Raw genomic sequence first — 13,429 nt, forward strand, 5'->3', positions numbered from 1 at the left:
CCCTGAGCACCCACTGCCCCCTGCACCCTGCCCTGAGCACCCACTGCCCCCTGCACCCACTGCTCTGTGCACGCACTGCCCCGTGCACCCTGCCCTGGGCACCCACTGCCCCCTGCACCCTGCCCTGAGCACCCTGCCCCCTGCACCCACTGCCCCGTGCACCCTGCCGTGAGCACCCACTGCCCCGTGCACCCTGCCCTGAGCACCCACTGCCCTGTACACCCTGCCCTGAGCACCCACTGCCCTGTACACCTTGCCCTGAGCACCTACTGCCCCGTGCAGCCTGCCCTGAGCACCCACTGCTCCATGCACCCTGCCCTGGGCACCCACTGCCCCGTGCAGCCCCTGCCCTGTGCACCCACCCTTCTGTGCACTCACTGCTCTGTGCACCCACCGCCCCATGCACCCCTGCCCCGTCCACTCCCCCTCCTGTGCACCCCTGCCCTGTGCACCCATGTTCCTGTGCACTCCCTGCCCTGTGCACCCACCACCCCCTGAACCCGGTGCTGTGTACATCCACCCTCTTGAGCACCCCATGCTCTGCACCTCATTTTGCCTACCCCCATCATTTGCCCTTTGAGCCGTGTACCCTCCTCCAGCAGTGACTCTCAGGGTACCACAGGTTGGCTGCAAGCACTACCCCTCCAGCCAGCTCTGCCCTCACCCCAGCCTCAGGTCTGTTTAATAACTTCCCCTTTTTCCATCCCCCACTCACCCAACACACACATCAGGAAAGACCCCACACGGACAAACATGTCAGATTTATTCCAAACAAGACTTTATTAAGGAGGTGAGGTGCTGGGGCCAGGCCAGCAAAGCCTGTGGGAAACCCAATCTGGGCTCTGCTAAGGACCAAGGACCCATCCTCCTGTGGGGATGGCTGAGCAGGGCACTAGAGGAGCTGGGGCCACCACCAAGGCTGTGAGGAGGCACTGGGACATCTGCCTCCAGCCCACAAAGCCCTGAGATTCATTTTTCTCCAGGCTGAGGAGAAACACCAGCCAGGTCCTGGGTCCTGGTACACAGCTGGAGTCCCTCCAAAAGGCACAAAGAGAAAAGATAGTAGCTGGTGAAAACCAAACCCTCCCCAGGTAACAGGGTGGTGTCCACTAGAAGAGAGGCAGGAGGCACCACCAAAGGCACTAAACACACACTGGAGATAAGAGCTTTAAAAACATCTTCAAGTCTGTCTCAGCTCTTGCTGATTTTCCCTGCTTGGCACTTCATCCCTTTCAAATTAAAACAGCAGATCTGCAAGCAGGCACAACCCAGCACAGCTGAGCTGCTCCTGAGTGCAGAGACAGAGGCTAAAGGCAGGGCTGGCTTTGTCCCCAGCCTTGGGGGACACGGCCACGACGGCTCCCAGGTGACAGGAGGTTGGCCGAGGCCACTTCAGCTGAAGTCCCGGTCTGGCAGCAACAGTGGAGCCACCAATGTCCAGAGGTAGAGCAGGAGCCCAGCCCAGCTGGAGCAGATCTTCACCCACACGGCTGTCCAGGGACTCGACAGCACCTGTAAGCTGTCGTCTGGCCTGAAACGGCAATTGGGGGGTGGCACTCAGCACTGAGCTATGCTGGGGGCTGGCACCCCCTGCCCACCCTGAGCACAGCAGGCAGCAGCCACCACACTGGGGAGGGACCAGAGACAGGGAATCACTGAATCATTTTGGTTAGAAAAGACCTCTAAGCTCCTGGAGCCCAATCCCTCCCCTCACCCTGCCCAGCTCAGCACTGACCCACAGCCCTCAGCACCTCAGCTCCAGGGCTTTGGGATCCCTCCAGGGCTGGGCACTCCCCCAGCTCCCTGGGCAGCCTGGCACAGGGCTGACACCCCTCTCAGGGAAACAGTTCTGCCCCAGCTCCAACCTCAACCTCCCCTGGAGCAACTGCAGCCCCTTCCCTATCGCCCTATTCACTTGTAGCTTGGGAGCAGAGCCTGACCCCCAGCTCCCTGCAGCCTCCTGTCAGGGAGTGTCAGAGAGTGCTGCTGGCTGCCCTCAGCCTCCTCTTCTCCAGGCTCAACACCCCCATTCCCTCAGCCCCTCCCCAGCCCCTTGTGCTCCAGCCCCTTCCCCAGCTCTGTGCCCGGCTCTGGCCACGCTGCAGCCCCTCAGTGTCCCTGTGGCAGTGAGTGAGGGGCCCAGCACTGACACAGCCCTGGAGCTGCAGCCTCCCCAGGGCCCAGCACAGGGGACAATCCCTACCCTGCTCCTGCTGCCACCCCACTGCTGAGCCCAGCCAGGCTGCCCTTGGCCTTCTTGCCCCCCTGGGCACGCTGCTGGCTCCTGTTCAACCCCCCCAGGCCCTTTCCCTGCAGCAGTTTCCAGCCCCTCTGCCCCAGCCTGGAGCTGCCTGGCCTTGGGATGGCACAAGGGCAGGACCCAGCCCCTGCCCTTGTTGAACCTCATCCCATTGCCTTCAGCCCATGGCTCCAGGATGGAGGCTCTGAGCACTGAGCCATGGTTGCAACAGAAAGAGGATGGAGCAGAGGGCAGAGGAGCCCTGTGCCTGCCGCCATGCAGCTCTCTGCATCTCGTCCAGGGGATGTGACCCAGATGCTGCAGCCCACAGCAACCAAGGGACTGAGTCCCTGCTGCCCCCATGTCCCCAGGGATCCCAGGCTGCAGACGAGCATCCTGCAGCACGGAGCTGGCAAGCCTGGGCACAACCTGGTACCCAACCATCATTAGCAGCGATTGGGGTGCCCATTAAGTGGGTTCCCACACGGATACATCTCGAAGAGCAGACGGAGAAGGGCACACAGAGGGGTCAGTCCCCAAGTCCCCACAGGAGCTCTACCCACCTGTACCAGTTGGTGAGGGTCATCATGATGTAGAGGGCAGCGAGGAGGAGGCAGAGGTGGAAGAAGGTGTAGTTGTAGGCCACGGCGTCCTGCTCGTTGTCGTAGGCCCGGCGCAGGCCGCCCTCCTCAGCCGCCATGGCCGTGCCGCCCGCGCTCTCCTCCGTCCGCAGCAGAGTGTTCACCTGTGGGTGGTCTGAGGAGCGGATGCTGCGGGCACAGGGATGGGGGGCTCGGGGATGCTGCCCCACACCCCCTCAGCTGCCCCCAGCCCAAGCTCACCGTGCCCCTCCACCTGGGGATGTCCCAGGGGCTGGACTCGGAGAGTCACAGAATCGCTACGGTTGGAACCTTTAAGATGATCAAGTCCAACCTCTCAGCTCACACTGCCAGGCCCACCACTGAACTAACCCAAATCCCTCAGTGCTTCATCTATGTGTCTTTGGAACATCTCCAGGGATGGGCACTGACCTCCCTGGGCAGCCCCTTCCAATGCTTAACAACCTGCTCAGGGAAAATGTCCTTCCTCAACTCCAATCTACACCAGCCCTGGTGCAACTGGAGCCCATTTCCTTGTGTTCTGTCACCGTGGGGATGTAGCTGATGCAGGAGCCCTGAAAGCTGTGCCCATGAGCCCTTAGGGCAGCCTGTGTCCCTGGGGTCAGGGACAGCTTTGCAAGAGGAATTTAGTTACAAAATCCCTGGATCAAGCTGTGAGCTCCCCTCCAGAACTGCCTTTCATAGAATCACAGAATCTCAGAGTGGTGGGGGCTGGAAGGACCCTGCAGAGCTCATCCAGCCCCAGCCCCTGTTAAAGCAGGTTCCCCTGGCTCAGGGGGCACAGGAATGTGTCCAGGTGGGGTTGGAAACCTCCTGAGAAGGAGCCTCCACACCCTCCCTGGGCAGCCTGGGCCAGGGCTCCCTCACCTCAGCACCAAAGGACTTTCTCCTTGGGTACCAGTGGAACTTTTTTGTGTTCCAGTTTATGTCCATTATCCCTTGTCCTGGCACTGGACACTACAGAAAAAAAGTGTCACCTCATCCTCCTGACACCCACCCATTAGGTATTGATCAGTGTTGATGAAGTCCCCTCTGTCTTAGCAAGTCTGACCAGCCCTAGGGCTCACAAACCTTCCCTGAAAGCCTCCTGATGTCCCAGGGACAGGAGCCAAGTCCTCACCTGATGAAGAGGGTGCAGAAGATGAAGATTATCAGCCCCACGATGCTGGGGGCGTCCCACCAGGTTGTCAGCGGTTGGGTGGCTGTGACTGAGCTGGTGCTGTTCCTCACCAGCAGCGTGGGGTTACAGCTCTGGGCTGGGGGGAACAGGCAGTGGGTTCAACACCTTTCCCTAGCCCCCAGAGACCCAGAGGGGCAAAACACACTCCTTCCCAAACCTAAGACCACATCCTGCTTACTTGGCACGTTGGCCAGGGCAGACCAGGTGACGTAGACGGTGTAGAGGGTGATGAGAGACGCCTGCAGCAGCCCCGAGTGCGGCTGAGCATCCTGCAAAGACGGCAGCGGGTGCGCAGGGCTGGTCCTGTGCCCCGTGGTGACACCACCACCAGCCTCCCAGCTGCCCCCCACCACCTCACCTGGATCTTGGGCAGGATGGACACGGCAGAGAGGACGAGGCAGAGGATGAGGTTGATGCTGATGAGCACTTTGCCCTCCGTGCAGCCCTCGGGCTTGGTGTAGTAGATGTAGAGAAGCACTATGACCGCAATGGATGCGGCGTAGAAGGCAAAGGTGACGAGGCAAAGGGCTGGGGGAGAAAGCAAAATGGAGAGTAGCCCTGTGTCAGCCACCCCCAGGATGAGCATCCCCATCCCTCACATGAAGCCTCTGGGTTGGCAGCAGCACTGACCTGCGTACCAGCCCTTGGCCTGGCTCTCGCTGGCGTTGCGCAGCCACAGCTGGCTCCAGGAGTGGGCAAAGTCAATGAGGAGGATGAGCTGGATGAGGATGAAGAGGAAGGAGCCGACCACACCAAAGTAAAACCAGACTTGAGGGAGAGAGAAATGGTTAAAAGCAGGGATCATGTGAATTGGGCAAGGGCAGGGGCACACAGCAGTAGGGATGCTGGGATCCTGTGCTGAGGGTTAAGCCAGAGGTGCAGAGGCCAGCACAGCAGCTCCTCACCTGAGGTGAAGGCACCATCGGGGATGTAGAAGGCTCCCACTGTGATCCCCACCAGCGCTAGGAACTTGAAGAACCAGAAGCTGTGACAAGAGGGAGGAGACAAGGTCTGCAAGGGGGAATCCAGCAGGGAAGTGGGGAGGGGGGTCTGCCCCCCTCAGCTTGCCCCCCAGGGTTGGGTGCTCACCCGTTCTGCACAGCAGCGCGCGGGTCCCTGCTGCTGCGCACACACAGCATGAGCACAGCGAAGAGGAAGAAGAAGGCGGCCATGGCGAAGCCCATGCGGTACACAGCCTTGTGGCCCAGGAAGCTGCTGCAGTCAACGTGGGTCTGGACACCCAGGACTGACACACTGCCTTCACAGAAACCAGGGAGCTGCAAAAGTGATGGGAGGGTAAGTGACACTCCAGCAGCCTCGGGAAGGACGTGCACACTCAGTAAGATCGGTGATGACACCAAGCTGAGTGGGAGTGTACATCTGTGTGAGGGCAGGAAGGGTCTGCACACAGCCCTGGCCAGGCTGGAGCCATGGGCTGAAGGCAATGGGATGAGGCTCAACAAGGCCAAGGGCCAGATCCTGCCCTTGGGCCACCCCAAGGCCAGGCAGCTCCAGGCTGGGGCAGAGGGGCTGGAAACTGCTGCAGGGAAAGGGCCTGGGGGGGCTGGTGCCAGGGGCTGAACAGGAGCCAGCAGCGTGCCCAGGGGGGCAAGAAGGCCAAGGGCAGCCTGGCTGGGCTCAGCAGTGGGGTGGCAGCAGGAGCAGGGCAGGGATTGTCCCCTGTGCTGGGCCCTGGGGAGGCTGCAGCTCCAGGGCTGTGTCAGTGCTGGGCCCCTCACTCACTGCCACAGGGACACTGAGGGGCTGCAGCATGGCCAGAGCCGGGCACAGAGCTGGGGAAGGGGCTGGAGCACAAGGGGCTGGGGAGGGGCTGAGGGAATGGGGGTGTTGAGCCTGGAGAAGAGGAGGCTGAGGGCAGCCAGCAGCACTCTCTGACACTCCCTGACAGGAGGCTGCGGGGAGCTGGGGGTCAGGCTCTGCTGCCAAGTGACAGGACAAGAGGAAAGGGGCTCAAGTTGTCCAGGGGGGGGTTGAGGTTGGAGCTGAGGCAGAACTGTTTCCCTGAGAGGGGTGTCAGCCCCTGTGCCAGGCTGCCCAGGGAGCTGGGGCAGTGCCCAGCCCTGGAGGGATCCCAAAGCTGTGGAGCTGAGGTGCTGAGGGCTGTGGGTCAGTGCTGGGCTGGGCAGGGTGAGGGCAGGGCTGGGACTGCAGCAGCTTCAAGGGCTTTTTCCAACCAAAATGATTCAATGATTCCATGATCCTGTACCCACCACAACCCCTGGAGCCACCACAGATGGGCCAGCCCATGACTGCTCTAATGCCACCCCTAAGGCCAGTCGCTGGCCTGCTTGGGGACACAGCCAAAGCCACCCTGAGGGTCAGTGGGAAGCTGGGATGAAACCAGCATTTCCCAAAATGCTCAGGCAGCAGACCTCAGCTCCCTGCATCTGAAGTCCCACCTCCATGAACCCAACTGAACCCAACAATGTGGTGTTGGCATTTTTCCTGGGAGACACCTGGGAAAACTAGATAATGCATTAAATTATCCCCAGTGCCTCTTGTCCTCTGTGGAGATCCAGGGTTAACAACACCCTCTCCCAGGGAGATGCTCAGAAAAGGAGCAGAAGCAACAGCAAAACCCCAAAAAGTCACTTTCTGTTTCAGCCTCACCACAACCAAACCTCTTCCCCATGGCAACTAAGCCCAACAGCCCCTGTGTGTGCTGCTTACCTTGTGCAGCTCCTTCTCCACACCAGGGATTATCATAATGATGGACACGAGAGTGCCGAGGAAGAGGAAGAAGGTGAAGAGGAGGCGGGAGATGGTGGAGTTCTTGGCTGAAGGGCAACAGCCACAGAGCAGACATGGTGCAGAGCCACAGAGACAGGACACCTGCAGGGAGAGCATCCTACAGCTTAGAGGAGTTGGAATTGGCCCCCAGTCAAATGAGTTGGTAAAATCATTTAAGGCTGCCCTCTCAATCTCAAATGACAGAGAGAAAAGGCCAACATCAACGTCATGAGGAAACCCCCAACTCTGCCACCCCTCTTCCTCCCCAAAAGGCCATTTTACAGGTGGGGAAACTGAGGCACGGCATCCCTGGGAGTCTGTGGTGGGCCCTGGCTTCTCAAATCCAGCATTGGTGACGCTGCTGCCTGCACCCTCACTCCAGGGGCTCCTGTTGCCACAGCTGGGCGCAGAGAGGGAACAGGGGAAACCCTGGCTTAACAAAACCCAACCTTACCACCTAGCAAAACCTTGGCAGGGGGTGTCCTGCACCAGGATTGCACAGAATAAGGCTGCCAGGGGAAAGAAGGGAATATTTTGTTAAGCTTTATCTTTAGACTCCCTGGGTATTGCTGGAGGAGCATTAGGGAGATGCTCTTTCATAGCATCCCAGCGTGGTGGGAGTTGGAAGGGCCCTGCAGAGCTCATCCAGCCCCAGCCCCTGCTCAAGCAGGTTCCCCTGGCTCAGGGGCACAGGAACGTGTCCAGGTGGGGTTGGAAACCTCCTGAGCAGGAGCCTCCACACCCTCCCTGGGCAGCCTGGGCCAGGGCTCCCCCACCTCAGCACCAAAGGAGTTTCTCCTTGAGTTTAAGTGGAACTTTTTGTGTTCCAGCTTGTGCCCATCACCCCTTGTCCTGTCACTGGCCACCACAGAACAAAGACTGGCCCCATCCTTCTCACACCCACCCTTTAGGTATTTATCAGCCCTGATAACATCCTCAGCCTTCTCTTCTCCAGGCTGAACAGCCCCAGGTCCTGCAGCCTTTCCTCATAAGGAACATGTTCCAGCCCCCTGATCATCTTGGTGTCCCTGCACTGGCCTCCAGCAGTTCCCTGTCCCTCTGGAGCTGGGGAGCCCAGATAGGGCTGGGGCAAAGGCTGGACTTAAAAGACCTCTTCCAGCTGAAATGATTCTCTCATTGCCTAGAGAATGGGAATTAAAGCCTTGGAGTTTGTATTAAAATGCCATTGTTTCACTTTCCAAATGTTCTTTCTGTAGCTAAAACACATTCCCACATCCACTCCTTTCCAATCTTACACCACTGGGTGCTTTTAACTCCTGTATCAAAGCCAGCTTCTTCCTGGGTAACCCTGTGACCATCTCTGGTCCTCAGCAAACTACTTTCCCTCCATTTACAAGCTACCTTCATTGGTTTATTTTCCTCCCCACACTTCATTTCTTTCCTTTGAAGAGCTCTTCCTCCTCTGCACTCCAGACACATCAGCCAGCCAGATGCACTTGCAAGCAGAAGGGTTCATCTCTCTCCCCTTCCTAAGGGATATGCCTGTGTTGATGGGTTTATTATGGCTGTGTACTACCTGATTACACCCAGCAATCAGTAGTCATTAACTACAACTCAAATCCATATTTCTCATTGCTAAAATTAGTGCAAAAAGAATAGATGGGGCAGAAAAGAAAACCAGATGTTGAGCTGCTGGGTGAGCAGGGCATCAGAGATGCTCATGGATGCTCATGAGTGATCACTCTGCTGCCCCTGAATCACTGGAGGTGGCTTTGGATTTCTTTTTAAGCACAAGCATGTTGTTATTTGAAGAGGAAAAAAAGAAATCACCTCATTCCTCATCTGTTTCTCTTCAGCCACATCCCAGCCCCATATTCCAGCCCCACTGTGTTGAGCTGATGGTACTCAGGGGAGCTGGGCTGGGTGACAGAGCTCGTGCATCCCACAGGGACCCTCATCCTGCCTCCCTCATCCTGCCTCTCCAGCAGCTGCTCAAGGGCCATCATTTCATGTTTTTCAACTTGAAAGCAGGAGAAAAAATGGCCTTCAGTTACAGAAGGCTTCCTTTCAGGCTCATTAATTGCACCACTTGCACAAGAATGCATTGAAAATGTGCCAGTGCTTCTGTATTTCCCTTTAAACCAAAACAAACCAGAGAACAACAACAAGAAAAATCCCTTTGGATGCAGAATTACTGCCCAGTATGACCTGATGTAACAAAGCACCTCAGTGCACCCCTCAGTGCACATCAACACCTCCACTCCCTTCCTTTCAGTGCCAACTGAAACCTCCAGTCCTAAAATCACCTGCCAAATGGTGAGCTTTGCTGTTTAGGAGCTTGTTGGGTTCAGCCCCACATCCAAGCACCACTTGCAGGAGGCACAGCCTTGGGCATCACACCTTCCCTGGGGTCGATGTGGGCAAAGTGGTGTCCATGGGGCCACGCTGGAGCTGGGCTGGAGGGAAACCCTTGGTTTGGTTTCTACCCTTTGGTTTCAACCCTTGAGTTGGTTTCCAGTGTGAGGGTTTGGGGAGCCTGCAGCATCCCTGGAGCTTGATTGCTCCTGAGATTGATTTGCAAGGATGATTCCTACATGGCCAGGCCAACCCCAGGAAGGCAACACTGAGGTCATGGGGTGCAGCAGCCCCATCCCACTGACCTGCTTCGTGGAGCAGTAATGGGACAGTCCCCTGTCACTGGGAGTCTTCTTCTCATGCCTCCTGGTGCTCTTCTTGGATCCCCCCTCCTCTAAACTCCTTTGCAAAGGAACCCTGTGGCACACACTAACCCAACCTGCTGCCTGGGCAACTCTTGATTCCAGCCTTTTCCTTCAAGGCAGCGCTGGCCACGCTCTGATGCAGCTTTCACAGACAACCCTAAGTATGAACATGGCCAAGGGCCAAACAGCAGCAGGATGGAAAAAGCCAACCAAGGGAAGTGGCTGCAGCAGTGGGTTAATGAGGAAGCATTGGTTTTCAGCCACTGCAGATCAAAGATGAGCTGCTGCAGTTCAGCTGCTCTCAAGTTCCTCATTAGCAGTGTGGCTCACACCTGAGGGCTGCTGGGCTCCCTCTGCCTGGAGACTGGGAGAGTGTGAGCAGAGCTGGACAAGCACTGCCCACCCCAGCAGAGAAACACAACAGCATGAGCCCAACAACACAACTGCAACTGCACCCCCTCAACACCACCACCTCAGCTACACCCACCCAACACCATCCACCCTAACTACACCCACCCAACACCATCCACCCTAACTACACCCACCCAATATCATCCACCCTAACTACATCAGCCAGTTACATCAACCCAACTATACCAACTCAATATCACCAGCCCAACACCACCAAATCAACACCTACCCCCCAACTCCACCAGCCCAAAACATGACCCCAACTATACCAGTGCAAATACACCAGCCAGCCTACATCAACCCAACTACACCAGCCAGCCTACATCAACCCAACTACATCAAACCAACACCACCACCCCAACTACACCAGTCCAACTACACCAGCCAGCCTACATCAACCCAACTACATCAAACCAACACCACCACCCCAACTACACCAGTCCAACTACACCAGCCAGTCTACATCAACCAAGCTACTACACCAAATCAACACCATTTCAACTACACCAGCCCAACTCTATCAACCCAACTACACCACCCTAACACCACCAACACAACTACACCACTCCAACTACACCAGCCAGCCTACATCAACCCAACTACACCCAATCAACACCATTTCAACTACACCAGCCCAACTATATCAACCCAGCTACACCACCAACACAACTACACATCTGCAAGCTGCCTTCACCTGGCAAACCCAGGGATCAAGAACCTGAGTCAGCCCAAAGCAATGCCGAGCAACCAGCCTTTATCTGCTGTTCCTAATGAGCCAGCAGGTTAATCAGTACCAAGCCCACAGCGTCAGGCCCAGGGTTTCAGCCTGGCAGGTGGCTTTGCATGAGTACAACCAGGCTGATAGTCCCCAGGAGCTGCCCAAGCTGTGCCACAGGGCTTGCCAGGAGCCCCCAGCCTTTGTTTTGGCTTGGGCAGGCTCCTGGTGGCATCACCAACCCTGCCTCCCAAAAGCAGGCAGCTGGAGGTGCCCACAGTGCTCGTGGCAGTGGTGAGCAGAGGCTGCTGGAGGCAGAGGAAGGGAATTTGTTCTTGCACACTGAGAAGTTTCCCTCAGGAACAGCTTGTGGTGTTTTAAGGGCAAAGCACTGAAGGGGTAGCTTGGCAATGTGATGCTGCTTTGGCTCAAGTGATGGAAGCTGAGCTTAAGGAGTCAGTTCAGATTTCCTCCTTAAAACAAACATTAAAAACACACAGATGGGGGGGGTTGGTTTGCATTTAGGGTTTTGAGTTCAGAATTGAGCTAAAACATCCCTTCAGTCAACCAGCTGCACTTGAAGTAACAGGACAATGAAAGCTGTAGAGCAACTGGCACCCTGGTACCACAGCCTGGGCCACAATAGTTTTTTGGGAGGAGAAAGAATCCAGAATTAAGCCAGAAAGCTCCCCAGCCCTGCTCTGGAGTAGCTCCTGGCTTCTCTGCTACCTGCCCATGAGGAAAAGATCCTCACAGATCACCCTCCATCCAGCCTCATGTTTCAAAAGCTCCTGTTTGTTTAACCTCCAGACTTTCGAGATCAAGTTGTGAAACCTGCCCTGTTTCCAGCTCCTGGGTCGGTTTCACAGCCCTGCCTTGGCTCTGTGCCCACAGGTGAGGCAATGCCAGGCACGGCAACGGCAGCCATGGGCAGCTGCACCCTGAGTCACCCAGCCCTGACTCACACAGCCTGCAGCCACCCTCGGCCGTGCCACCCCACCCCGAGGCTCAGCTCCCTCCTCGATCTGCACCTCCCGTCCCAGCTCCTGCTTTAGGGCTCGGGGCTGTGAACCAGGGAAGATCCCTTGGCCTGGACATGGTGCATCCATACCCCAGGTGCAGCAGGGCATCACTCCTCTGGCTACCCACATCCTCTGGCTACCCAGCCCAGACCATCCCCAGACTCCATGTTCCACTTAACCCATGTCCAGGAGCCCCACAGTTGCCTGGGGTGAACCCTCCAGGGCTCTCCTGGGCACTCCCGGGCTGCAGTGGGATGTCTTGCTCTGTGTGTCCCCTGCAGCCCCTCCAGATACACAGGGCCGCATACACCGGGGGTCCCCTCCATCCCTCCAGGCACTAAGGGGTTCATACCCCTCGGGTTCCCTTGTAATGCCCCCGGATACACAGGGCTGCATACCCTAACGGGGGGTCCCTGCAGCCCCCCGGCACAGAGCAGCGCATCCCCCACGGCTCCGCCGCATCCCCCGCCTGCAGCTCGGCGCATCCTCTGGGCTGCCTTTGGAACTCCCCGCCTCTCCTCCCCTCCCCCGGCCGTGCATCCTCCTGCCACAGCCCGGGGTACCCTTCAGAGCTCCCTGGGCCTCCCTTGGACCCCTTCCCCCAGCCCTGGGCAGCGGCCGCCTCTGCGGCGCTGGGAGCCGGCGCAGCCGCGCTCCCGTCCCGGAGCCGTCCCGCTCCCCTCCCGCCGCTTTTCACGCTGCCTTCCCGCTCCCCTCTCACTCACGCAGCTCAGCAGGGAGCAGACGCCGAGACAGGCCCCCATGGTGCTGCCACCGCCGGCTCCCGGCTCCCCGCTGCCGGCCGCCGCCGCGCTGGCTCCGCCCGAACCGCCCCCGCTCCCCGGTCCCCGCTCCCCGGTCCCCGGGCTCCGCGCTCCGGCCGCGGCGCTCCCGCTGCGCCTCCCCCGGGGCGGCCCCTGCGGCGGCGGGGCGGCTCCTTCCCTGCCGATTCCCTCCCTGCCGGCTCCTTCCCTGCCTGTTCCATCCCTGCCGGCTCCCTCCCGAGCGCAGGGCAGCCCCCCATCCCCGTGCCCGCCCCCAGACCCCCGAAGAGAGGAAGGGGCAGCTTCGGATCTTGCTTCACAGAGGGGACTCCACCGATACCAGTGGCTCTGGGATGTTCCTGGGGGTGGGAATCTGGTGAGCTCCTCTGAAGGTGGCTCAGGAGCCTGAGTGAAGAGGGTCCCTTTGGCCAGGACGAGTCGGGTCGCCGCCAGCTGGTGATGCCACAGGGAGCCTGGAGTCACCTGGGACCTGGCTCCAGGAGAGAAATCAATGATGCCCTGGGATTTGTCACCATTGAATGCTGTTCATGAAGCCAGATGTGGCCTTGCTGAGAGCTGCTGAGGGGAGACATGGGTCAGTGACTGCCCCTGAGGCCTGGGAGGAGCAGAGTGCTGAGTCCTAAGAATCCAGCACACCCAGCAGCTCCAGCTCCATACGGGCTCCAGCCCAAACCCACCCCCTCTGCAGGGCCAGACCCCAGGTGAGAGGGGCTGAGAGGCCACACAGAGCTGAGGGTGAGAGCTGGGGCTGTGCAGACAGTGGGTTTCCCTGCTCTGGCAAGTCCACTCTGAACAGCAAGCGCTGGGATGCTGCTGCCATGCATAATTCAGGGACTGAGATAAGCTGCAGTGTGCTAGCCCAATTCCAGAGCCTAAATTTAGACAGCAGAGAAAGTACATGAGCACATGGCAGCAGGCAGGCTTTGAGGGGCACAGGGCTGGGGCAGGCAGGGAGCCAATGTGTCCCACATGTCCTTCAGGCAGAGAAAAGTGTCATGTTTCTTGCTGCGAGAGACAAAGCTCCA

The 13,429-nt window shown here is 58.3% G+C and overlaps 1 protein-coding gene across 1 annotated transcript; it reads right to left on the reverse strand.

Annotated features, from left to right (window-relative positions):
* Positions 1-787: 787 nt before the first annotated feature.
* SERINC2 (serine incorporator 2) lies at positions 788-12,442 on the reverse strand. Its single transcript, XM_062014421.1, has 10 exons — positions 12,345-12,442; positions 6,731-6,892; positions 5,129-5,316; positions 4,945-5,024; positions 4,670-4,807; positions 4,398-4,567; positions 4,218-4,308; positions 3,980-4,115; positions 2,803-3,009; positions 788-1,531 (listed from the first exon to the last, which is right to left on the reverse strand). The coding sequence occupies exons 1-10, from the start codon at positions 12,381-12,383 to the stop codon at positions 1,393-1,395; spliced, it is 1,350 nt and encodes a 449-aa protein (XP_061870405.1). The 5' UTR covers positions 12,384-12,442; the 3' UTR covers positions 788-1,392.
* Positions 12,443-13,429: the final 987 nt, after the last annotated feature.

This window comes from Colius striatus, chromosome 24 (genome assembly GCF_028858725.1).
Source record: "Colius striatus isolate bColStr4 chromosome 24, bColStr4.1.hap1, whole genome shotgun sequence".
Lineage (NCBI taxonomy): Eukaryota > Metazoa > Chordata > Aves > Coliiformes > Coliidae > Colius > Colius striatus.

What these genes read in the sequence shown, in the direction of transcription:
- SERINC2 (XM_062014421.1), bottom strand. Translation starts at nt 12,383, where the DNA reads ATGGGGGCCTGTCTCGGCGTCTGCTCCCTGCTGAGCTGC. An exon ending in CGCGCTGCTGTGCAGAACGG is followed by an intron (nt 5,025 to 5,128) that starts GTGAGCACCCAA and finishes CTCTTGTCACAG; the next exon opens with CTTCTGGTTCTTCAAGTTCC. An exon ending in CCATCCTGCCCAAGATCCAG is followed by an intron (nt 4,309 to 4,397) that starts GTGAGGTGGTGG and finishes CCGTCTTTGCAG; the next exon opens with GATGCTCAGCCGCACTCGGG.